The sequence below is a fragment of the Lagopus leucura genome, unplaced genomic scaffold, assembly GCF_019238085.1.
Source record: "Lagopus leucura isolate 7727_CA_CO unplaced genomic scaffold, USGS_WTPT01 Super-Scaffold_73, whole genome shotgun sequence".
Lineage (NCBI taxonomy): Eukaryota > Metazoa > Chordata > Aves > Galliformes > Phasianidae > Lagopus > Lagopus leucura.
Window position 1 is genome coordinate 48,781,677 of NW_024962252.1, and position 27,016 is coordinate 48,808,692.

At 41.1% G+C, this 27,016-nt stretch overlaps 1 protein-coding gene across 2 annotated transcripts; it reads left to right on the forward strand.

The window, feature by feature from the left end:
* The first annotated feature begins 1,500 nt into the window (after positions 1–1,500).
* On the forward strand, positions 1,501–26,817 carry LOC122188134 (vacuolar protein 8-like). Of its 2 annotated transcripts, none has more exons than XM_042886208.1 (14): positions 1,501–1,980; positions 5,031–5,150; positions 6,064–6,183; positions 7,695–7,814; positions 11,833–11,976; positions 12,854–12,936; positions 14,085–14,210; positions 14,978–15,023; positions 15,897–16,030; positions 19,640–19,768; positions 22,329–22,443; positions 23,330–23,464; positions 25,108–25,233; positions 26,121–26,817. In XM_042886208.1, the coding sequence occupies exons 1-14, from the start codon at positions 1,755–1,757 to the stop codon at positions 26,240–26,242; spliced, it is 1,746 nt and encodes a 581-aa protein (XP_042742142.1). In that variant the 5' UTR covers positions 1,501–1,754; the 3' UTR covers positions 26,243–26,817. The 2 variants fall into 2 exon arrangements, with proteins under 2 accessions (XP_042742142.1, XP_042742151.1); XM_042886217.1 differs by having other exon boundaries at positions 11,854–11,976.
* The last annotated feature ends 199 nt before the right edge of the window (positions 26,818–27,016 follow it).

Below are 27,016 nucleotides of genomic sequence, written 5' to 3' on the forward strand. Positions count from 1 at the left end.
TGGAAAGCTGTTTAATGTGTGTAATGTAATTTGAAATGCTTATTAAATACATGTTGCAGAAGTACAGTGATTGCTAGCAAGTGTCTTGTTGAAACAATCCTGCTTTTTTCTTATCTGAGTGTGGTACAGTTCAAATTACCTTAAAATATTTCCTTACAATTAAGCCACACTGTTCTGTAGACAGTAGAGAACAGGAGACTGAAGGGCCATGTGATGGGTCTGCCACCTCACTGTTTTTAGGGTGGAAGCTGGAGGGTGGATGATCATAAGCAAAACCTGAAGAGCAAGTGGTGGCAGAAACCAAACCTTAAAATCACGAGGTTCCCCATGTTTAGAAGGTTCCTACTGAATATGTCCAGAAGACATGCTGCAAAAACTGGCATGTTAACCTAGTTTTTGATAGCATTGAGAAGCAGATCAGAGAGTAGGACTCAGTGGGCTTGCAAAGCTGTTGAGGAAATAGCTGGAAGAATCCGAGACTCAACTGCACATGCAGGAGAGGTCTCACAACTTCTGGGTGTATCTGTGCAGCGTAGTATTTTAGTTTAAGAAAACTGCATCACATTTAACTAAGTAAGTAAATAAGGAAAGAAACAGCAGCACCAGACAGACCACTGAGATTTGGGTGGGCCTGCTCACCGATGTTTGAAGATAGGGAAAAAACAAGGGGTTGGATTTTCAACCATGATTTATTTAGAAATTTAAGATCCATTGAAGGACAGTGAGACTAAAACTTAGTACTTAGTGTACCAAATGCAATGGTTAGAGTAAGTTTATAGAAGTTAATAAAAGTCATCAACTCTCGTCAAACTAATACATGCTGGTTTTGTAATGAAGGTGATCTTCTATCAAATGAGGTTTTACTCAAAACCTGAAGAATGTTACAATTATCACTTTATGCTAAATTAATTAGAGCAGAGTCATTTATAAGACTGTTCAGTCAAGGGTGGGCACATGTTCCATCCTGGTGAAGTATGCAAAATGATGGGGTGGAAGAAGAACAGCTTTTTTTCCCTTTCTGCCTGAAAACTTGCGGATGTCTTTTACAGTCAAGACAGCAACACCCCATAATTAACTTTCCCTGCTCACTTGGCCACTGATTTTTTTTTATTCCAGTTTTCCATTCTTGCTGATTTGCAGAGTCTCACTTGGCTGAGTTATGAGCTGCTTGCCCAACAGGGTTTTTGTTCTGGTCTACCAAAAACTAGAAAAACCTGTTAGTGTACAAGCTTTTTTTTTTTTTTTTTCCCAGTCTTCCTCTCCCATTGGCAGTTACAGCCTGTACACGTGCACACAAGGTGGTGCTTACCTTTCATGGAAAACTGCCTTACAAAAACTGAAGTTGTTTTTTTCATCACCTCATTGCTTTTCTAGCTTCATGAAGGCTTTTGTGGATACTCCAGGAGTTAAACTCTGTTCTCCATGGAATGGGTTTAGGTCATCATCTTATTTTTCTTCAAGAAAAGGGAGGGTGTCTGTGCATGGCTCAGGTCCAGCCTTTTCAGTAATATTTGATAGACTGGGAGATCCACAGAAATCAGCTTTGTTGTGTAATGTAGCTTTTTGGGTGCAGATGTTTGACTCCTTCACAGCAGCCGCACAGCGTGTCATGCTGACATCTGTAACACTGGACAAACACCAAAGTGGCAAGTAAGTGCAAAACGTCAACAAGTTGGGGAGAAACTTTTTTTTCCCCATCTCTTTCGTTTTCCTTGGTTTTTTTGTTGGTTTTTTTTGCTGCTGTTGGAGCAAGAATGGGTCAGCTGTGTGGACGGTGCATGCAGCTGCTGCGCAACTTCGTGGCCTTCGTTCAGAAGATGTCTTCAGAGCTGGTGCACAGCGTGAAGGAATGCTTAGCTCTGATAAGCGAGTGCTCCTGCTTGAAACAGAATGCCTCAAAGACCAGACAGCTGTACAAACCCATGCTGCAGCCTCATGAGCGGGTTACAGCACAGGAATTTCTGCAGCAAATTGAAAGAGGTAAGAGCATTACGTTTTCGAAAGGATTGTGAAAGGGGAAGGAGAATCTTTTGGGGGGGCTGAAAACAGATTCCCATCTGAACTACTCTGACATTTTATATTGGTGTAGGAAAGGACAGAACCACAGAGCATTTCTGTGTTGTATTTGTCCCATTTGTGTATGGGACATCAAGAGCACGAGTGGCACAAAAGTAGGATTCAGGTAGAAGTGGTCTGTCCCTTTCTGCTGTGCCACCACTGTTAAACATGACCCGTGTACATATGTCTAGTGAAAGCAAGTCCTTCTAGTAATTGAAGTTAACTTTTTGAGTCAGTCCCTGAAGCAACAAAGCTGGAAAGAGGACTGTGTTAACATTGGGCACTACAGGAGCCTGTTAGCAGGAAACAGCAGCATGGTCCTGGCTGAGTTGTTCATGTACATCTATGGTCTGGTGCAGAGCACCTGGAGCTGCACTGAAGTGCCTGTGCTGTATGTGGGAAAGGCTGAGGACACCCTGGGACAAGTGCCATTGGGCTCAGAGGGCTTCCCCAAACTCCAATGAGCTGATCTGCCAATATGCACTTTTGTGTACATGTTTAAGGCACAGAGCTTGAACACAATCATAGGATTCAGCTTGAATCAAAGCAGACCCGTAAGTCTATGTTCATCTGTCTTGGGTGTTCTCTCAATCCTGTCTTAAGATACAACATATTAGTAGGAAAACTTTTCTTTTTTTTAAATTTAATTCCTACTGTCACAGAATGTTTTCTTGGATGAGTGTGTTTTGTCAGTTGTCCAACCTGAAAGCATTCTTGTCTCAATCTTGAAGAGGGGGCAGTTGCCTGTTGGTTTTTTGCTTTGACTTGCAGCTAATTGCATGTATTGTGTTAAGTTTAACAACCTTGGGCTGAAGGTAGTAGACAAAATTGCATATCCTTCTGCTTTCATGAACCAAGAGAGACGTTTATTCTTGATGTAACACAGATAAAGTTGTTTGAAATGATCTGTCATAGAACAACTTCTGGAATGATTGTTGTGATGCTGATCTACATCCTTGAACTACACAAGGATTAACCTCAGCTGATATCCTTACTCATTAACACAGGGATCTCGTGCTGTTAATATGTTTAATTAACTGCTGCATATGAAGCACTGGCAAAATCCCAATGTCCTAACATGTATATCCAAAATGGGACTTTACTTTTCAGCTTTGTTTGCAGTGAGAATCTTCCAAAGCTGAACAAAAAGCTAACATGCTCCTGGCCATTTATGAGTGTTTTGACAGTAATCCTGCTCAACTAAGAGATCAGGTGCAAGTAAAGAGTGGTCTGGAAAAAATGATGATAATATTATGGCCCCTTACAGCACCCACTAGTGCTTCTGAAGAGAATAAATGTATGTTTTCTTGAGAAATCCTTTCCTTTCTGAGATGGGTCTGCAAAGGTCCAGTTTGTCCTGGCTTCTGAGGAGCTGGGATAGAGCAGCAGAGAGCCTTGAGCTTCTGTGGCAGCAGTGCAGAGGTGGCCACACATGCTCTTAGGAAAATCCCAATGTCTATGATAGGAGATACACAGTGCACAGGAAGAAGGACCAAGATTAGTTCTCTGAGTGGCCAAAGTCTGCTGCCAAGACAGGAGCAGAGTTTGGGAGACTCAGAAAAAGAACCAGGACACGTACATCTTACTTTAGTACTCACCTGTGTATTTTATTCCAAGATGAGATGAGCAAGCCCATCCTCAAATTTGAACAAATTATAATAAGCAGAAAGCCAACATTTGGACAGCTGAGTGCAAGGAAAGACTTTATGATAGGTCATATTCATTTGTTAGCTACTTCAGCAAATGTTTGATAAGCAGGTGAAGATTTTGTGTGGCTTTTTCTTTACCATTCTCCCAAATAAATATGCACAGATATCTGAGGGATTCAAGTAGTCACTGTGTAAGGAAGGGAACTAAAGTACACAAAGAGATCCTTGTTTTTTTTGTCAAGGTTTCTTGCACATGCTGATGGCTTCCCTTTGTGTTTATTGCTAACTATTAAATAAAACTGATCATTATATGAAGCAGTTGTTCTTTGGAACACACTTACCTAACCTTGAAGGTAAGCATTTGCTAATTCTTGATATGTCAGAAGCTTCTAATAGCTTAAGATGTTGGCTGAGTTTCACACTGAGTCATTGAAAGCTCTCAACCTTCACATCCTTCACATCCCTGATATCCCATGTGAAGAAAAGTAGCTAAATCTTGTTCTTCACAGAGATATTTTGGTCTTTAATGCACTTCCTAAATCTTATCTAAAGATGGATCATGTACTTGTGTGCTCTACCAGTCAATATTTAGTATATTACCTTTTCAACTGTTGATGCTATTGAGCTCTGGATCAATGGCCGTTTTTTTTTTCCTCTTTGCTGTTCCATTCCCTGCACTGTAAGCACATAAGGCAGTAACTTACAGAAATCATGGATGACTGCTATTGCTGTACTCTCAATGGCTATTGCTGAACATTTGATTTATTCATAGAGGAACTATCATACTCGAGAACAGGTAGACACATGCTAGGAATTTGAGCCTGAGGCAAGCCCATTTGCAATCCACACTGATATTTCCTGAAATCCATTATTATAATACAGAGAATAGAAAACACAGCAAAAATAAGAAGTGGTAAATTAAAAATATGTTCTTGTTCTGTAGCTTATAGCTAAGAATGCTGTTTTCAGTTGATACATTTTAACAAAAACCTTCTGTGATTCAGGAAGCAATAGGAGTTTTATGGAGAAGAACAACACCTGCATTTATACTGGATAACATAAAAGTGTCTAAAGGTTATAATTTATCTTGCATCCAATCACTAGCTTCAAGAACTTCATAAGAGGCACTGCCAAGGACAGGTTATTCTGGGTTTGTTTATTGCTGCTGCTCCTGGAAATATGAAAAGTATACATGGGCTCTATGGAGCTCATTCAGTACGAAAATCCTTGTACTTGTTCGATTGGCTGTAAACTTTAATTTCTTTTTGTAAACTATACTTTTTCAAGTGTAATTAAGACTGTGCTGTAACTGTATATCTTTAGGTTTTGAGATGTCACCACTGGGAAAGGACCCTCTGGAAGCCTTGAGGATCTTAGCTTTTTCTGAAAACCCAGGTCTACAGCAGTCTGCTGCTCTCTATTATTTGCATATGAGCCAGCACAGTAAGTTATCTCAATGCCTTAGAAAATTTCCACGTAATTATAAATAAAATCGTATTTTCCAACTGTGAAGCCTGCTTTGATTCAAAATTCATTAATCAAAGCTCTATTTTTTTTCCTGCTGCATTTTTTACCAGGAAAAATGGAAATGCTGTCATTGCCATATGGGCAGAATCATTCTGGGTTTTGCTATCAGGAGATTATTTCTCATGATTATAAAAACTGTCATTTCTGTTGAAAACAAATCAGCAGACTCTGAAGTATCTAGAGTCAGTGTATTCTGAATCTCCTGAGAGCAACACACAGAGAATCTGGTGGCAGGAAGTGGTCATAGTGATCTTTTAAGGTTTTGCAGTGTATGAGTTTTTGGCAGAGGACAAAGCCCTAAAAGCTAGGCTGTAGTGGAGACACAAAGGAAACATTATGGTTTGTACCCACCACTCTGTGGGAGCCACTGCTTAGCTCTTGAGGCAATTTGTGAACAGCTAGAAGTCAGCCTTGATATGCCAAATAAGATTTCCAACAAGAGTTTGGGTCCTACATAAGGGCAGAAATACCAGCAACAAGCAAGCTGTGGTTTATTTATTTGCTTTTTAGAATTGTACCTCAAGCTTTATCCTATGTATTTTTTTCTGGCTAAAAAAGTGCAGAATACTCAACATGAGGACCTGCTATGAGGTGGAATGACTTGTTTGGTAGCTAGGCATGTTGGTTTCCTTCCCATATTTTTAGAGTACTTGATTATTCAAAACCTTCTCAGGAAACTTGGCCTGTTTTGCCTGTAGCAATGTAATTTAAATGATGGAGAATACCATTCAACCCATTTACGATAACAACTCGGGCCCAAGACTGAAAAGTGAAAAATGAGAGCAATGTGAACGATGAGACTCCTGAGCATTTCCTTTTATTCCTGCAGTGAATGTTCCCCTGCCAGCAGAGCATCTAGAGCCCTTCTATGCCTTACTGCGCTCTGCTGACCTGGAGGTACAACAGATGTCTTCTTTGTCCCTTGTCAACTTTTTGCTGGAAGGAAATAGTGAGTAATTAATAACGCTTTTCCCATTCTAGTGCATCTCTTATGCAGGACGCAGTACAGAAGGAAGGCACTTCTCCATAGTGAGGTTTACATAGATCCAAATTCCCTTTTTTTGTCTTCTAGATAGGACAGATGTGAGTTCGCTTGCAAGACACATAGATGCTGGGTATGTTAGGTCCCTTGAACAATGCTATATCATGTGGCAAGTAATCCTGGATCTGTTTGCAAAGACTGTTATTTTTCTCAGGCTGGTGTGGGAATATCTGTACTACTTTCATAGAATCATAGAATCATAGAATGACAAGGTTGGAAACAACCTATAAGATCATCTAGTCCAACTGTCTCCTCATCACCATTGCCACCACAAGCACTAAACCATATCACGCAGCACGTCATCCAGATGCCTCTTGAACACTGCCAGGGACGGCGACTCCACCACCTCTCTGGGCAGCCATTCCAGTGCCTGACCACTGAGAGAAATAGTTCCTCCTGATGTCCAATCTAAACCTCCTCTGATACAACTTGTGGCCATTACCCCGTGTCCTGCTCATTGTCTGGGAGAAGAGGCCAAATCCCTCTTCCCTACAACCTTCCTTCAGGAGGTTGTACAGTGCTATGAGGTCTCCCCTGAGCCTCCTCTTCTCCAGACTGAACAATCCCAGCTCCCTCAGCCGCTCCTCATAAGACTTGTGCTCCAGACCCCTCACCAGTTTCGTTGCCCTTCTCTGGACACGCTCCAGGACCTCAACATCTTTCCTGTAGTGAGGAGCCCAAAACTGAACACAGTACTCGAGGTGCGGCCTCACCAGTGCTGAGTACAGAGGGATGATCACCTCCCTGCTCCTGCTGGCCACGCTATTTCTAATGCAGGCCAGGATGCCGTTGGCCTTCTTGGCCACTTTTTTCTTGGATTGAGAGCCCACCACTTACCCTTTCATGCAACAGATACAGCTCTCAGAAACAAATGCCTATGAGATGACATTCATTTTCCTTTTACTAATTTAACTGAAACTCATTCTTAAATTGCTTACAGTTTGGAAAAAAATGCTTAGATCTTTAGTATAATTGTCTTATAACTGTCTTATAACTATACTTATAAGACATAACTGTCTTATGTAGCTTCTGGGACCCGTTTAATTGAGTTAGTATTTGGGAGCTGCAGAGGGCATGTTAAAAATATATTTATAAAAGTAGACTTCAGAACACAGAGAGCAGATGAGCAAATTATGAACCTATTGGAAAACTGCAGTTGCAGTTTCCAAAATGAACTGTGTGTTTGAAAATAGAATTGCTGGTGGAAGTATTTGGAAGCATTTGAACATCTCTTACATTCTTTCTTGAGTCTGACAATGAATCAAGCAAACCAAATAAGAAATTGTAAGTGCCTTTCAGTCTGTTTCTATATTAGATCTATTTTGCAAATAGACCGCAAAGGAAGGACATATTCTTTTAATGAAGGCTTTAAATATTTACTTTCTTGTTTGTCCATTTGTTTGTGAATCTATGAATAGTTGACAAAGAAATGGTTATCCAAATGGGTTTACTTGAGCCAATTCTGGATCTGCTTGAGTCAGAGGATCCCACTGTCCAGTGTAATTCCTGTGCCTGCACAATGACTTTAGCTGTTTCAGGTGAGTGTGCTGTTCTTCCCCTTTATCCTCTGCACTGAATCCATTCACCTTTTATGTCATATTTCCATATGATACCACTTTCTTGCAACTGGATTAAGAGTCAACAGATGCCACATTGGTATCTTTTCAGTATTCTTATTTCACAAATTCTTGAGATTAAGATTGGTTATTTCTTGAGATTAAGATGGTTAAGATCTTCTCAGTGTTTCTGGCCTTTTTTGTCTTACAATTACAAACCCATTTTAGATTTCCAACCTAAATATATTAATGACTACCATATCTTAATTAGTGTCTATGCTGGTTTTTAACTTCAATATTTCTCCCTCCTTGATGTCTATACCAATGAAGATCTTTCATTTTACTAGAACGAGGAAGCCAAGTTCATTTAAGACTCCTTTTGTAAATTAGACTCTCCATTTATCTCCATAGCCCTTTTGGGTGTAAAGCGTATGTTCCAGAAATGGAACATAGATATTTTGCAGTACCACAGACCTCAAGCATTGTTACAGTCAGAAGACATAAATAAGTGCTGCAGGAGTTTAATTTTGAATTTATCCCTTCTGAAAGACAGTGACAAGAAACATGCAAGAAACAGCTTCAGCTGGGATCTCATCCATGTCTTCTACTGTGACATTCAGGAAAATACTTGTCTGATACATCTGATGATAACATTTATGTCTTTTGCATTATGGTGTTGTTGTCATCCTGCAACTGATTTACCATTTAGACTTTATCCTTCTCTGCTGCTATTTTGTGTCATCACCAGTTTGTTAAGGGTCTGCAACAAAGCTCAACCACTGTTACCAAAAGTCATCGTGTTAGTCTAGCTTATTATGCCTTTCTCAAACTGCATTGTTCTTGTGTAAAGAATATGTAAAGGTCTGCTTAAAGCTTATAAATAGTGCTTATTTCCCTTCTTCTCTTGTTTTTCTACCAAGTTCCCCTCAGCATGGGAAGCTGCCACCTGATCTCCCAAGAGGCTGTGAGAGATATTGTAGATGCTTAACTTCCTCACTTAGGTACTTATGTTGTGAAGGGAGAGCGGATAAGCAGGATCCAACCATGTGAAAATGCTAATTCGCTTTTTTTATTTTAAATTTGAGATTCCTGGGCATAGGAGCGCTTTTGTCATAGTTATATGTATAGTTAGTGGAGTTTTTCTCCTGAAGATCTACAGAGGCAGTTCCCTCCAGCTGTTTTAAGTAGTGCACAGAAAAGGGATGTCCTCTGGAACCTAAAGGTGTTAATTAGTATTGAGGGCATTCTCTCCCTCCTTGATGTCTCTGCTTAATCCAAGTTGCAGGGAACCCTCAGCCACTCTAGTTGCATTCTCTATTGAGGATGGTTACCCAACACCACTGCACACTCTGTAAGTACCAGTATACTTTTGAGCACAAGTAGATCACATTAAGCACTCAAGGAACTTCTAGCCTACATAAGAAAGCATATGCTGAACATAATGGTAGACAGTCCTGCAAATGCATAGGCTGGGTTGCTGCCTGGGACTTAGATCAGTTTTGAACATGTGTCTCAATTTGACTAGGATTTAAATGGACTGGATCCATTTATTTCTTCCTCAGAATATGTTTTGCTGCCACAGCAGTGAGACTAAAGCAAGAAGCAACTTGCTAGAGTTTATTTTAATTCTAACTCACATGCTCTGATATCTTAAAAGATCTGCTTGAGAAAACAATGTTGCTCAGTCATGACTTCAAGTATGCCATACATATTTGAGAATATTTTTTAAAAAATAAACATAGAAGCAGAACAAAACTGGAAAGATCCTTTAAATAGTTTTGAGGTGACTAAAACTTTAAATCCAAGAATGGCAACGTGTCTTAACTCTGCTGCAATACACATCCGTGGCTGTACAGGGTGAAGTTGTTTAGTAATGTGAGTGCAAGTTATACGTGAATCTGGGATATGCAGTACTTACTGGCTGCCAGAAATAGCCAAAAACTAAACAACAAACAAGCTCATTTAGATTAAAAGGATTTCAAGGTCAGTTGGTTCTGACACTGGCATTGGATAACAGCAAGAGGACATGCGTACATCTGCAATTATCTGTCTCAATCTGTGAGTGGAAACAATCAGTTCTGGGATAAGAACTCTCCTCAGAGTAGATAAGAACAGAACTAAATGTTCACAGCAATAGTATGGGGAGGTCATAAAGCTAAACAAAAAACAGTGCACATTCAAAGCTGTCCCATCAGGAGAATTTTAAAGCACACAAACAGCAGAAAGTGAAAGGAAAGAATTTATAAATGTGGGTTTCCAGATGGATTATTCAAACCCAGTTTGAGTAGATGTTAGTGATTCAGCTACTTTAGATTAGTAAGTGGATACTCAAAAGGATGGTTCCCTTCTAAAAGCACTCTCGGGGAAATTGACTGCTGCACTGGCATCAGTGGAAAAGCCACATTATGTAGATTTTCTCCTCTGGAGATGCTCTTCCCTGGAGATATTCAAGACCCACCTGGACGCCTGCTTGTGCTGCCTGCTGTAGAGAGCCTGCTTTGCAGGGGGGTTGGACTCGATGATCCCAAGAGGTCCCTCCCAACACCTACAATTCTGTGATTCTGTGTGATCCTGTGATAAGCAGATGGGCTGTGGAAATGATAATAAAATTATACACCATGGTGAGGTAGATATTTTCACCCATTCTGCCATAAGTTGATGAAATAGACAGTGTTCAGTGTTCACATTATCTGACTAAAACTAGAATGACAATGGAGGGAGGGACGAGGGAAAATGATTTATGCAAAAACAAAACCAGCAAATCCACAATAACAGGCTCTAAGAAAGATGGTGAAGCTGAATTTCTCAGCTAGTGAATCACCAAAAGAAAAGGGAAAAAAGAGTTTTATGGTCATAGAGGTTTCTACTCTCCCACAGTGAGAGTGGGTGCTCCAGTCACTCCCAGGCGAGAGCAGGGTGCCAAGCCCATGTGCCACCACCTCCACCAACACAGGCTGCACGAGCCCTCCCACCACTGCAGGCTTCCAGTATCGATCACCACTATCATGGAGCTTTCATTTTCAAATCAAACTGTTGTTTTTTCTTCTTAAAGGAAGAATGACCTTTGAGGCACACAGTGGCTCAATTTTGGCATGGTCATCTGCTTCCTTCAGAAGATCTTTGGACTGGAAATGTGTCCCAGAGAGGCTCTTTCACATGAGAACGTAGGCTCTCCTTACCCTATCCTAGAAAGGAAGGTGGAAGAAAAAAAATGCCCAAATTTTGTCCAGACATTTGTAATGCCCTTGCCAAAATGCGAGCTTTTCTTCCTCACTCATAATTAATGGAGTGTATTGTGTGAAAGAATGAGGAAGGATCAATATCTGGATGCTCAATCTTTTTGTCTCTCCCCTTCATCCAGTTTATTAGAGTTTACATCACATCAGACCGGTTTGCATCAGATGGAGCTGCACTAAATAATTTCTGCTTCCACTGTGGGAAACAAAAGAACAGTACACATTATGGATTATACTGGAGAAAGACTTATTTACAAAATCAACCTGAAAATTTCATTTGAGTAAATGCTTCCCACGTGACACAGATATTTTTAAATAGATGGCTTTTCCCAGAGCAATTATTTCACTCAAAAATGGGAGTATTTTTTCCATTACAAAAGGTCTTTCTTTGAGTATAAACATATATATATGAAGGCAAAAAAGGACTTAATCTGGAATACTAAACTGATCCCAGCTGAACTGTGCTTGAATAGATGTCCTTGACTATCTGCATGTGTGTGCATCAGTTCCTTAGTGTAGAACAGCTCCAGGAATAGATGTTTTGTTCTCATAAATCTCTAAGTGTTGGCACCTGAGGGTATGATCTGATCCAAATACTTACACATTTCTTGCTTGCTTGTGTTTCACGTTTCTCTTACTAGGGTTCCAGAGACTGGCCATTGTTTAAATAGTCTAGAAATGTACATAAATGAATCAGTACTCCAAAAAAAGTCAGTCCTTCCAGCTGTCCTGCTCCTGACTCTAGATAAAAGGATACATTGCAGCACTGTCATTTTTTTCCCCAGAATCCAACCGAGAGGCTATCGGCGCTGCTCGAGGAGTTACACCTTTACTGTCTCTTGCCAATTCCTATGATCCTAGAGTACAACAAAATGCAGTTGGTGCTATTCTCAACCTTACACAATCAGGTACTTTCTGACTAATGGTTTAGCTAACACTCCTGAAAGAAAATTCCTCAGCAGTAGAAAGACACAAATTGAAAGGATTAAGATAAGAACAAAAGCTTATCTGCACAATAAGTTATTCTATACAATCTTTGCATATTGTATTCATGATGATACCATAGCCCGATTATTTCTGGTTGGCCTCTCCTTAGCTAGTGCAGAGCCATTTTTACCTAAACCCAAAATAGGAAGGCTTGACTTTTGAACTCAAAGAATTAATGTACAAGCAATTAAAATATTAAAGAAACAGAAATAATGATTATTTATTTAAGAAATATTTTGGTCTAAAAAACTATCAGCACATTTGGTAGTACTTTGTAGCAATCCAACAAGGATTATCCAAATTTGTCCTGCACGGTCAAGCTGTGGTATTGTTTAACTTGTATCTCTAACTCAAATGTTGGATGATTCAAAATACACATGACACTATTATCCCACACAGCTAGATGACATGCTCCTAAGGAATATCTTATTTTTATACAGTGAGGAGAATGACTGGCAAGAACTTTTACAATTAACTATTACACTTCTGCTATTATTGTTTGTTTTACAAGGAAATCGTGTGTGGTGAATATCATGCTTGGTTTTTCATATTCTCCACCAGATCAGATTCTCTCAATAGGCTTTAGCAGAAAACCAGCGCAGGCTTAACCAACCAGCCCAGGTCATTTTGCTAAAATGACTGCACACTACTGTCTTAAGCCAACTCTAAATGGTGTGCTCTGATGTTTGGATAAGCATAATCACTCTATTGTGCGTATCCTTGTTAAATAATGCCTCCAGATGAGAGAGAGGGAAGGGAAAGGACACACTAACAGAACTTTGTTTTCTTAAATGGCAGAGAGGATCCAACTGGTCTTGTGCAAGGAAGGAGCCCTGCCAGTTCTCACCTTGCTGTTGGAGTCCCCTGACTCAGAAGTGCAGGTATGGCACAGGTCAGATTTTCTAACAAGGATAGTGTGACTGTAGGGAGAGCACAAACTACAGAACTGGGAAATGCAAAGGTAGAGGGAGGGGAAAGCTCTGCAGAGAAGCAGAGTGACATGTGAGTGCATCTTGGAGGAACTCAGCTCAGTCAGACAACATCTATTCAAAGCACATGATTTGTTTAGCTCCACAGAGGGTTTATAAAGCCAGCACATATTGTAATACATGCACACAGTTTTTAAACAGCTACTTTTTCTGTGTCTTTTGGACCATCAGATCAGCTGCTGATAGGTCTGCTCATCCTTGTCTTCTTTGATCTTCCCCTCTAAACAATTCTGCTAAGTATTTTAGAAGGAAAAACTTGCAAAGAAATTTTTTCTCATTATTTGGGATGTCTGGGAACTCTTTCTGTTTTATGCTTACCCCAGACATCTTGCATTTGTGCACAGTTAACAGAGTTGCTTCTTGGTTTCAAGTATGCTAATGAAAACTATGAGTCAGATTTGTAAACCTTAAAGTCCACTTGTTCATTCAGTTTGTCTGAGAAGCACAGGATTACTTCCTCCAGTCTTCTCCTTGGCTCAGTTGTAAATGTCAGAAGTAATGGATCCTCTGGAACTGCTTTCTGCAAACTGTATCAGCATCACCTAGTTCTCCTGACATTCATCTTAAAATTTCTTTCTCTGAAGTTCAACCTGCTCCTTCTAATTATACCTCCTAAGTACCACATGTTTTAATTTGTATAATCTTCTCTGGAATTAATGTTTAAATCTTTGGAAAATGATCTCTTGGCATGCTAGGGCAGTGACAACATCCGTCTCCAGTCAACCAGTGTAAATATACAGTGCAGTCCATGTAGATGAGCTAAGGTAGGTGTCAGCTGAGGAGTAGCTGCAGTAGTGCAGGACATTCCCAGATACCAGGGAGCACATGGCTGCTGTTGTAGCAACAGCAGATACAGCATTGTTCTTCCTGAGCCCACTCAGGCTGTTATTAGGTCTGCCTCACAAAATATTTGAAGATGAAAAAGCACTGTATTTTCTTCAGCTCTCAATCTAAGCATTTCTCCAATTTAGTTTGATTCACTTCAGTGTTGTCATCACTGTGACCACCTCTCCTCCTATTTTTTTCCTGTCTCTCCGCAGTATTATAGCTGTGCTGCCCTAAGCAACATAGCAGCCAACACTCAGCACCATGAGGCCATGCTGAGAATTGGTGACAGATTCCTGCTGCGCATGCTCATCTCTCTTCTGTCTTCCTCTGTGGACAAGGTAAAGCTGCAACCCTCTCTTTACATGAAGGTTTAGCATCAGAGTACAGCTATAAAGCTGGGCTTTCAGTTTCAGTCTGGCACACTTCTGCTTATCTACTGCACAGTTGGCTCTATGACATCTTTCCCACAAGGAAAGACACACATTAAAACATAGTAGGTTCTGTGAGTGCAACGTTTGGAGAAAGAAAAGGGAATCATTAAAGCCCTGGACACTACCTTTAGGCGAGGTGCCCTATTTTCTTTAAACTTGAAACTGCATATGAAGTGCTCTGCCCAGGCTCTCACGCTTATGCTACTTCTCCCTTTTTTTCCCTTCCTTGTGATATTCTTAGCTTTGACTACATGGCTTCAAAGAATAACATCTAGAAAATCTTGCTTTGCTGGGAGCCGCTCTTTTAAAAAACTTCAGCAAGGCTCAATTCAGAATTTAAAGGATAAAGCCTTAAATTCTGTGTTGGCTCTCCTAGTTGAAAAAGAAAATAAATGAGACAAATTCAGTCTGTACATTTTCCTATAATTGATTTGACATTCCAAAAATAATCCAAAAACTGAACTCCACTGGCTCTTCCTCATCAACAACTTATCTAGGGGAAGTTCAAACAAACTCATTAAAAAAAAAAGGTTAAAAAAAAAGGCCCAAAATTTGTGCTCTGAAGATAGTGTGATAGCTTGCCAGCACTGTCACATTTATTTTGAGTACAGTAGCCAAGAACACACATTACTGAAACCACTCTTTTTCTCTCTTTTTTCCTTTGGCACAAGAAGGTTTCAAGCCAGGCATGCGTTTGCCTAAGAAATTTGGCTACCAGGGGTAAGTACCATGTTAGAGATAAAAGAACCACACTATTTCTTTTCCTTTCTCTCTCTGGCTTTTGTAATGAGCATGGTGGGTTGGCAACTTTTCCCATTAAAAACAGAGACAGCTTCATTTTTGCATGTTAGTTGGATGCTGCAGGAAGAGGGAGGTTCTGCATGCACTCAACTAAACCTGCCCAAGGCAACAAGAGGTAGTACCCAAAGGGAGGGAGCCAGCACGTATCTTGTATGCACGGGGCCTTTTGCTCCCCTCCACATTTCCCAGTCCTTATAACCCTGATTAGGATAGAACATCTCCTGAAATTGATGCTTGAGTGGGGCCCGCCCTCTCCTAAGGCATGAATCTCTCATTAACTGTAATTTGCTCCCAAGCATTTGTCATCCTCTTAAAAAAAAATCCTATCCTGTTAAGTACCCCAATCCTTTTCTACAACATACTCTGGAGATGAAAGCAGAGGAGCTGCATGTTCAGCACTAGAGCCCTAGGGCTGAGTAAGCTGTTCATCTAGAAATTGTGGAGGCACCTTGCTGTCAAGCAATCGCAGTGATGGTGGGGCAGGGAGTAAAGGCCCTGCTCTTTGCTCCTTGGTGTCTCTGGTCTTCGAGACTTTGAGATTGCTGTCTGCCCTTCTACAGAGTTTCAGGCCAATGAATTGCTCAGAAAATGCCCCTCATTTTTTCTCACAGAGGTTTACACGTAAAATGAAGGGTGTCCAAAGCTACATACCGTTCTCAAACCTGTATTAATTCTTGGCCTAATGAGCCAGACAAAATGAAGTTTAATTTTTATAACGAAATACCGAGCACTGTCCTATACCACCTATTCCCTCTAATGTCCTCACGCTTCATCATCACCTTCTCCACACAGCAGACACACAGGCCGAGCTGGTTGCCAAGGATGTCCTGCCCAGGCTGTGCTCTCTCCTGGTGTCCAGCAGTGAGGATGCGTGTCGTGCAGCTGTTGCTCTGCTCTGGGTGCTGTCCCAGCACCCACATAACCAGGTATGGCAGCTTGCCCCCCGAGAGCCAGAGGGAAAGAACAGTTCTGGCCACTGCCTGCATTCTGTGAGGTGTGCCAGGACGCTCTGTGAGATCTCCCAACCTTTCCCATTCCTGCCCCAAATGATGAGGTTTTGCTACTCCAGCTGCACTGTCTCTACCCAAGGAGACTATCTGTTGTGGTGAGTGGCAAGCTGGGAATCCCATAGTTCATTGGATCACCTGTGAAGAGGCCCTGGGGAGGGAAAAGGTAGAGATGGGTGTCAGATTGCTTGGCTGGGTGGACACCACCCTGCACTCCCTGTGTTCCCCTCGTTCTCCAGATTGTCAGCAGACATTCTTTTTTTTTTTTTAATTAGACTTGAGATAATTTAAAACTCCATCAATGTTTAGCTAATTCAATAGAACTTTCCTGTGACACTTTGTGTCCTCAGGTACAGAATGGTTTCTTTGCCCATGTTCAAAGCAAACGCTACCATTCAGCTGTGTAATGCCATGCAAACACATGAAGAACTCTGGCTAAAAATAAACTGCAGCAAACAACCAACACAAGCACGCCTGCTGTACTTTCATCCTCCACATGAAGCACCAAATTGCTAAGTAGTGGCAGACATTATTATTACCATTTTTAAACACGCTTTGCCATTCGAGTGATAAAGTCATCCTTAGGAACACAGATATGAAATGTTTTTGTTAGGTGTCTTAAGCTAACAATAATCTCATGGGGGGGAGCTGGAGTTTGGGCAGATAAAGGAAAAAAAAGAAAGCAAGGACCTTTCTTGTCACACTACTGTAAGCAGCAGTGACAGCCTCAGTGACAACAGCTGGGCCCAGGTGGGGCTGAGACTTGGAATTTCCCCAGGGCACTGGAGACCTGGTGCCTCACATCCTGTCGCATGTACATGGCACAGTATAAAATGAATTGTGCCTCCTCTAACTCAGGGACATGATGGAAAAATTGGGAAAGCTTCATGCCCATGGAGCCACAATCAGAGAAGCGAGTTTTCCAAAGGTTTTGTGCAGGCCACATTAGCACCACGTGTCCTCTTGGCATGTCGAGCTGTCTGCTGCAACTGAATGCAATTTGATCTTAGCAAGCCTACTGCTGAAATATTGCTGGGGGTGATTGCACAGCAAAAATCCAATCACATCTACCGTTTTTTTGCAGTGAGCAAGCAGGGCTGTCCCCAGGGAGCGAGGGATCCACGTGCTCTGAGGAGGGGCTGACCTCACTCTCCCCAGGCCTCCCCATCTCTGTGGCCTGGATTTTCAAGGCCTTTAAAGGTTTCTTTCACTCACCCAGGCTGAATTCTGAGCGTCTGAAAGAGGGACTTCTCCATGGGAACAGCTGTTAGGAAACAAACCACCACACAAAGCTAACCTTTACCACTGAGTCAAGTGATGCTTGAATTACTGCTAATGCTGCCAAGGATACAATAGGGCAGGATTCATCTGCCCTTTCATTACCATGAATTAAACCCTCAGGAATGCTTCATACTAGCTCCCGTCCCTTCCTTCTGGTCACTGTCCTGGCTGCTGACAGTGGTTCCCGGGGAGCACTGAACAACTTCTCTCTTACGGGGGAATTTTATTCAGTTCTCCAAAGGACAACCCAGCCCTAAAATTCTAAGGAAAGAGTCAGTGTCTGTGGGAAGTGGCCTTTAAAGTCACATTTCTTTGACAAGGATGTGTCAGCTCCAGGTGATGCTGCTGACTTTCCATTCCAGGCACAAAGAGCTTTGCTTTTCCATCGAGCTGCCTGATGAACACAATAATATTCATCTTGACAAGCACTGTCTACCCAAGGATTTTGAGCACAGCATTGCAATTCTGAGCACAGTTCCTGCTGGAATGCTTTTCCTTACTCTTTTATTTTGAACCTGAGGAGAAGTTTGGTCAGTACTCACTTGAACCACCAAACCACTTGTACTCAGAGTTCTCTCCTGAGCCTCTCATACTGTGCAGGACCAAGCCAACTAAGTCTGGATCCCAGCTGCATGCCTGCCAAGGAGGCTCAGCAGAATTCAGAGTACTGTCACTTGCTGGCATAAGTCTAAATAGATGGAAGAGGCTTGGCAGGAAAGTCATTACATATTGGAAAGTTCATTTAGAGTCTATAGACAATTTCCTCCTCTCGTGCTGTAGCAAATTAAATAAGGATACTACAGTCAATAGGATAACATAGAAAAGAGGACATACAGTCCAAAAGCACAGAAAACATTAACAGTAACTGAAATGGATGATCTAAAATTATGTGATTTCTGCTTTTAAGGACAAGTAAAAACAGAGTTAGAGAAAGTTTACAGCCACACCTACATACAGGATTCTTTAATGCTCTGAATTTTGCCTTTTCCATCTACTTCCATGTCTTATCTTAATACTGCTGGTTATGACAGTGCTTAAAATAAACAGAAGTGAAGATGTCAGGTGACATGAAGAAAAAAAAACAAATATATCACAGAATCATAGGGATTGGAAGGGACCTCTGAGATCACACAACCTGCTAAAGCAGGTTCCCTACAGTAGGTTACACAGGTGGGTGTCCAGGTGGGTTTTGAATATCTCCAGAGATGGAAACTCTGCAACAGGAGAGCCCGTTCCAGTCACCCTCTGTCACCTTTGCAGTGAAGTTCTTCATCATGTTAGTATGGAACTTCCTGTGCTCCAGTTTGTGCCCACTGCCCTTCGTTCTGTCACTGCACTCTACTGAAAAGAGTCTGGCTTCATTCACTTGACTTCTGCCCATTAGATATTTATGAGCATCGACAAGATTCCCCCAAAGTCTTCTCCAGGCTGAGCAGTCCCAGGTCTCTCAGCCTTTCCTAATAAGGGAGTTACTCCAGGCCTCTAATAGACATATTTTGTCATTTAACCCAAGCGAAAGAAAGATGCATGTTAAACTTTTAAAAACTTCCTTTTGTGCTTCTTCAGTGGTCCTGAAGCAGATTTTCAAGTTCAGAATTATCCTTTTTTTTTTTTTTTTTTCTCCAATTATATATAGGACCAGTTATTTGTTTTACACCAAACACACAAAAGTGTCTCAATTTCTAAGTAACACAAATAAAATAGTCTGCTACACAAGAATCACATAAAGAACAGACAAAGGAAAAGGTTTCCCAAGAGGAAATCTTACATTGCTTTCAACTGTAGACCTAACCCGAATACTGCTGAGGAACCTACCTGGCTGGTGTTGCAAACCCATTTGATATGGGAGAAAAACTACTTTCAGGGGGAAAATATAAAATTTCTCTAAAATATCCGTCAGAGAATAGAGAAACGTGTACTGTCACAGAAGATGCTGTGTCAGAGCACTTTACCGATCACAAGTTGGCCTAAATGTACAGTCCATTACTGTTGGCTAAGCTGCTGGGATACTTAAAGACACAGTGCTGCTGCTGTTGCATCTCCATAATTTTCCCTTGCCAGACAGTAGGTCATATTTTGAGAGAAAAGGCACTGGTCACAACCACTTAGCTGTTGGCTTAAATGAACCAAGTAATGCTTTTCTTGCAGAGCTAAGTCCAACCTACTTACTGTTTGCTGCTAAGTTTCATCGCTGTGCTTGGCATTGTCTGTGTGGGATGTAATGGAAATGCTGGTTGCTTTTCTCAGGATGCTCTGGTGTGCACTGAGCTACTGCAGAGCCTGGGGATGCTCCTGTCAGTGCACACAACAGACCCTGTGATTGCTGGCCATGCTGCTTGCATCATCAAAAACCTGAACCTTTCCAAGAACAGACAGGTGAGTACCATTTAGGTTTTTTTTTACTGAATTATACCCGAAGAGGTTGCAGTTACACTTACAAAGAATCAGCACTACCCACAGAAAGATTTTCTTGTTATGATAAAATATACACTAAGTATAATTTGCACGAAAATGTGTTTATGAATAAAAGGACCTCATGTGTCATAACAAAAGTTATCTTTCCATATTTTTCCAACACAATGCAAACATGCTAAAGAAAACAAGAAATGTCTGATTTTCCTGTGAGTGATATGCTTACTTAATTTGAGTGACCACATCGTAGGGACAAAACATATTTTGAACAAAGATCATTCAAACTAATTTAAGGAACCATCCAGGAGAACCCCTGGTTGGTTAGAAACTGAATCCTGATTTTCTAGCTGTCACTCTTCATATACCTTTAGTTACCTGTTTACAGTATTCAGAACTGATATAATTTCACTCACTCCCAGTACGTGTTGTGCCAAGATGCTATCAAGGCTTCCATTGCTGAATTTGCTTCTAGTGAAATCCATACCTACAGATGCACTTCCCTGCTCATTTTCCAATTACAGCTAGTTGCAGAGACTGCTTTGCTTACATGTCTCCAGTGTCTGAAACAAAATCTTTTCTACATGTGATTTACCCGATTTCAGGTTTAGGGACATTTTGTCCTTTCTTTTTTTGTACTGATAATTCTCATTCTTGCAGTTCTTGTGTTCTGCTGAGTTTTGTCCAGATTTGGTTAGGCTGAAGTACCAAACCATAGTACAAAATAAAGTTGTCCCTACTGCAAAGACTGTTCTAGCAATCCTTCGCCTGCTTTCCCATGATATAACAGAGCACTCAGTGCAACAGGAAGAGATTTAAACCATCCAAGAGGAAAACTTTGCTATAAAACTATGAACCTAACTAATAATGAGCAATGGGACAAACCTTTCAGCACGTCTTAAGCAGGGATTGGAAATGTCAGTTTCCAATAAAGCTTTTCACTTACATTAACAAAGATAGGAATTAAAATAGTTCTTACAGTTGTGAAATCAATTTTTGCAAGGAAATGCACTTCTTCAAACTCAAGGCCCACAATAAGAGTGAAAATGGACCATGCTTTCAAAAGCTGCTTTAAAAAACTACCACATTTATCAGTTAGGTTCGGTGACTTTATTCTGTCCTTGGCAGGGAGCTGGTTCATCTTCAGGAAAGCACTGCAGGGTGCCACGTAATGTATTTAGCACTCACTTCAGAAGTGAACTCACAGAAATGAATAGGAGCGCCAGGCTTCCAAGGTCAATTCTAAGACACATAAGAGTCCTTGTCACAAGAGGGGAAAAAAGCAGTGGTTTTGTGTCAGCAGGACACAGGCTGTAGCAGCTTTAAAGGCAGCAGTCTTGAAGCCAGCTTCAGCTGCTAAGCAGCAAGTTAAAAATTTGCAATATAAAATTAGAATACAAAAGAAGATATTCTTTTTGTTGATGGTCATCTGAGCTCCCTCATGGAGTCATAAGCAGGTCGTATCTTTAGGATTTTCCTATGAGCTGGAGATGCAACTTCCCTAATTAAGTCTGGTGATTTGCTCAGAATTCATTCCGTGGTCTCAAGGGCTTTTTGTCCAGGTTTGCACAGGCTCAACCTCCTCTGTTTTCAACTTGCTATCTAAAACATAAACTCCAGTGCAGAGATACCCATGACGTTTGGGGCATAGCAGATGTAAACTAAAAAATAAGGGATAAACAGAAACGTATAATATGTAACAACTCTGCAGAAACAAAACTCACCTTTGCTTGTCACATTCCCTCATCAGATCAGAGCATTTCAACACCAGAAAGCTTTCAAAGCCTCAGATGCAAAGAAAATGATAAACTTCCACATGCTTAGCTCTGGAGCACTCGTTAATTTGCTGCAAGTCTTTAGCAAATGATAGCCTGACTGTAATATACAGCCTGACACACTGGTAATAGGTTGAAGAAATCCTTAAGCTCCAAAGTGATCTGTGATCATGAAAACATTCCATAGACAGTGCAGGCCCTGGGAAACACTTGAAATCAGGTGATCTCTGGCTGTGGTCCCTGGGTGTGCTCTGCCCACAGCAGAGGAGGCTGAGGGGAGGCCTCGTAATGGCTGCAGCTCTTCACAGAGCAGAGGGACAGCACTGATCTCTGCTCTCTGTGACAGCAACAGGGCTCAAGGGAACAGCATGGAGCTGTGTCAGGGGAGGGCTGGAGTGGAGGTTAGGGAAAGGTTCTTCACCAGAAGGTGCTGGGCATGGAACAGGCTGCTCAGGGCATTGGGCACAGCCCCAAACTGCTGGAGTTCAAGGGTGATTAGATACATGGTTTAGATTTTGAATGGTGCTGTGTGGAGCCAGGAGCGAGACTCAATGATCCTTGTGGGTCCCCCCCAGGATATTCTGTAAATCTATGGTTTGTCACTTGGCTGCATTAGAGCTGGGGGAAGAGACATTGGCATTATCATTGTCTTATTCCTCAGTATTGCAAAGAGATACTAAGTATTTCTAAAGCACTTGGACACCATCAAAATACGATGGAAGTGCTGAATGTTTATCTTTTTCTCATTGCAGAGAATCATTGAGAGCCCATGTGTTGAAGGTCTCCTCCAGACCATGCTTTCTATTGACATTGAAGAAAACTCTCTTCATTATGTGACATCTTGCCTTGCTGAGCTGGCAAAGCAAGGTAGGGAAATAGCTTCACCATAAATGGCTTCTTCTGAGAAGGGCACACATCCTTTGTTAATTGTAATGGGAGTTGAAGCCGAGATCTTTCTTTTAAATTTACTGGGAGTTTTGCCATCATATGCAAGGAGAAAAAGATCCAACTTACCAGTTGGTGACACTGGCTCCATTATTTGCATTTTTTTTCTGTTGAACTGCTTAATTATTATTTTGCTTAAAACGTTTTGTGCCAAACTTCACTGCCATACATACATACTGTTATCTGTAACGTCACCCAATTTCTCAGCTGAATGCATTTCACAATGCCAGAAGTTAATCTAAAAGGATAAAGAGACTAAAATACCAACTGTGTTTATCTCCTTGAATTTATTGCACATGGATTCTATAAGAGATCTCAAATTACCATCCCTCAACAAACAGCTGTCCTCATGACACAGAGGATAAGTATAAACTTCCCTATCTCACTCTGGGACTGGATATCATCTGTCAAACATTTCCTCTCTTGTAACTGCCATGCAACTGATGACATGCCTCATTTAGTTCCACAAGAGGTGCTCAGCAGCTGCGGGACAGAAACAACTAGGCCAGAGTGGATCTTGAGTTTAAAAGGATGCGTCCTTTCAGAGCACAAACCCAATGATATAAAAATCCAACAGGCTTTCTATGAATCGAATCCATATACCCTACTGAGAGCATAACTTCAAGACATGGCCATATTTTACAACTTGGAAATACTTATTTGCAAAAGTTCAGCACTTATTTCGTTTCTTCAATTCTCTAAAAGATTTCCTACTTAGACATATGGGTTCTGGCAGATTAGTCACACTCTTTTTTAGGGCACTGGATTTTCTATTTTCAGACTACTCTCCCCCCTTTTTGCCTTCTAGAAGGAGGCACATTATGCATGGTCAAATGGATGAATGAACCCTTGACAAAGCGCTTGGTAAGACTGGCTGGCCAACGGGAACATACCGAGACATCCTTTCAAGCTGCCTCCATCATCCAGCACATGATAGATCACGGTAACTGTCACACAGCATTAACTGTGCTTTCAAAGGCACTTATGGTTGTCTGAAGTGAAACGAGTCTTTTTCCAAAGGAGTTAATTGACAGGTGCTGAACAACCTTTAACATTCCTCCATCATCCTCCATCTGGTTTCAACCAATTCATTAGCACAAAAGAGCCTCCAGTCACCCTTGAAATACACACTTAGCCATGAAAATAGACCTTAGCCAAAGAGGGTCTGGGTGAGGTGTTTGCTGCCCTCTTTAAGCACTTCTATTCTGCAGAGCTAGTTTCTAAGCCAATTCTGAGGTCCTTAAAGAGAGGTTTAAGTAGAAAGGTGGGATGGTGTAAAATACTCCTTACTGAAGAAGTGAGAAAACATTGCAGACAAGAGGCATTGCTGCATCTTTGTTTGATTCTCTCTGCCAGCACATATACAATATGATGGCATCCCCTCATACTGGAACAGAGGCTGGAAGGGGCAATTGCAAGGGCATGGATAGTTGTTGTAATGCTATAATAGGATGATGACAGCAGGGTGGCTACAGCAAATAAGAAGAAACTCAAATACAGCAGCCACAGATATAGAAATTCTAGACATGTACTATTTCTCTCAGAGAGTGGTCAGGCACTGGAATGGCTGCCCAGGGAGGTGGTGGAGTTGCTGTCCCTGGCAGTGTTCAAGAGGCATCTGGATGACGTGCTGCGTGATATGGTTTAGTGCTTGTGGTGGCAATGGTGATGAGGAGACAGTTGGACTAGATGATCTTATAGGTTGTTTCCAACCTTGTGATTCTACAATTCTATAATTCTATGAAATGAAGGAAAAGAGCTGCCTACCTTCGGAAAGCGTCAGGTAGGCAGGGATCTCCAACAAGAGATGCTCTCACCTCCACTGCCAACCCTTCAGCAAGGTCTGGGAAGGGGTAGATCCTGGCTTCACCCCTTCTGGTCACTCAGGTGCATTGCATTCACCTGAACTTACCTGGGTTGGCCCTGCCTTCCCACCAGGTGCTCAATTACTGCTTCAGGTCATGACTTAGCATTTCCACTACACTTGTGTTCCAAACTTTTAGATCAATTCCTCTGCCCAACCAGCAAGAGGAAGATGAAACAGGATCATCAGGAAGGTGAACCAAACCCTGCTGTTTTAATTCTTGAATAGATTAGCAGGAACAATAAAGTGTCTTTTTAGAAGGTAGCCTATGTTTTAAATTTCAGTTACAGATAATGAAGAGAGCATAATTTTAATGAGCAGAAGACAAGTACTTTTATGACCACTTACTCTGTGCAGCTGAGCATTTCTTAGATCTGCAAGAAAAGATGTTCAGAGCAAAGCAGTGATGGAGTCCAGCAGCAGCATGCTGCATTGGTCAGTGTGAAAAGCTGATCAGCATATGTGTCAGCACGTGTAGCAAACAAGGACAGGCTCCCTGGCAGAGCTGCCCCCTCTGCAGAAATCCCACACATCAATTCCATGCAGAACCAGTGCTACCATTAATGGCTGCAGGTGGAAGCCCTTTGCCATTCTCTGCAGTGACACAGGTTGTAACTGAAGGCAGATCTGTCATTAACAATCTGAAGCGTTGTTACATTAGACAGCTATGGAAGTGTTTTAAAAGCTCCTGCTGATCTCCAGTTATTCTTCTATTTATGCAGAAAAGATGATGCTTTTGTTGAAGTGTCACATCATTGAGATTCAGGCCTACCTCAGGAATTTTCTTATCCACCAAGAGGTTCGCTTCCAGCAGCTGGCCATTTCCACATTCTGCAGACTGCAGGCAGGTACGTCTTCAACGCCAGGCCAAACCTCTGGGGCACTGCCTGCTCCCATCAGCAGCAAAGGCAAATCTTTGTCACAGGCTGTCACCTACACCCCTGAACTGACAGCTCTGCTCGCCTAAGCAAGCAGAAGAAGCCCAAGGACAGCTGCTACCTTAACTATTTTATCTGTTTTAAAACAAGAAAAAATATCTTAGAATAAATGCAGATACACTTTATTTATTTTGAACTTTTAGATCAGCAGGAAACAGGACTTGGGGTATAGATGTTTTTTTCCAATATGAGGATCCATGGTACTCAGCCTAAAAGCTTTTCAAATTTAAAATGTGAATTTATTTTGATTAAGCAAGCACAAGCAGATCACATGGATGGCAAAAGCTGGAAAGCTGCGTATTTTCCATACTAAAATTCTGCTCCTTAATATATTTCTCTCTTTGGTTCTGTTGCTTTCGAATCATTTTTTAAGTACAAGTTGAGTACAGATGAGAAATGCAATATGATAATAAATTATAATGATAATAAATATATAGTGTGTATCTCTACAAATACAGAGCCAGAGCTCTGACACATCTTTGTGTATATCTGCTGTACAGAATCAGTACAGAAGAGTGAATTTGCCAACTGAAACAGCTTTCGCCATTCTGGATCTGAAGTTAGCAGCAAACATTCTTGAATGGTTGTAGGGATGAAAACTGAATTAGTGTCCATCTGCTTGGTGTGGCAGAAAGATATTGTTCCACTTTCTGTATACTTATTTTATACTGTAGTAAGAAAGTTACGTTATCTAACCTAAAATAGAAGCATTCTAAGCACATGCATTAAAATGCAGGGGAAAACATCTGAAGAGGGCAGTTGCTGCAGCTTGTCTAACACTCGTGTTTTGTCTTCAGATCCAGAATTCTCATTAGCATTCAGGAAAAACCAAATGGCCAAACTCCTCGAGCAAGTCCGTCAACAGACAGAAGAAACTCAAGAGCTCCTTAGGGCAGCTATTTGCCATGCAGATAGTTAATATTTAAACCAGATAGCTTAAAAAACTTACCAGATCCAAGAGCCTGATCTTTTAGAGATGACTGTCTTCATTGGTTCCTGTAGCTTAACTGCTCCTGTTACTTGCAATTTCCTGCTATGAACATGGTGCACAGCACCTTTATAAAGTAGAGATGTTCCAATAACAAGAATGGGACCAGATCAAAAAGCAAATGCAATATAACAGCTCCCATGAAAGACTTGTGAAATGTGTATATGAAGACAGAAATCTATTTTCTGCAAATGGCACATTATTTCCATAGGTACTTGCAAAAGGGAAAGTGAACAAATTCGACAAAATTACACATCAATGTTATACTCTGTTAATTCATTTTGAAAGAAGTTAGAGGACCGATACATGTAGTAGTATGCTTAGCTCTAAATTCATCTGTCTTGAATTCATGATGTGTATACAGGTTCAGACTGCTCATGCCTTCCCTATTCTCCAGGGGGCAGTGAATCTGTCTCATGGATCTTCTTGCCAATCAAAACAGTATTTTTCAGAAGAAAAAAAAAACAAAACCACAAAACAAACAAACAAAAAAAAAACACATACCAAAATCCTTATACTTGTGGTTGTGGCGCATTTTTTTTTTTTTTTTTTTTTTTTAAATATATTTTTAATGTTTTAATTTCTAGGAGAAAGCTAACCTATTAATAGTTGTCTACTACTACTACTAATTCAGTAGTAATCTATTTCCTCCTTTAAAACATACACTTCTTTTTTTAAATTCAGGAAGCCGGTTGAAGCTTCTTG

Excerpts from the sequence above, each read along its gene's own strand:
- LOC122188134 (XM_042886208.1), top strand. The coding sequence starts at position 1,755 with ATGGGTCAGCTGTGTGGACGGTGCATGCAGCTGCTGCGCAACTTCGTG. Across the intron at positions 19,769-22,328 it reads ACCTTTCCAAGAACAGACAG|AGAATCATTGAGAGCCCATG; the intron begins GTGAGTACCATT and ends TTCTCATTGCAG. Across the intron at positions 25,234-26,120 it reads ATTCTGCAGACTGCAGGCAG|ATCCAGAATTCTCATTAGCA; the intron begins GTACGTCTTCAA and ends TTTTGTCTTCAG.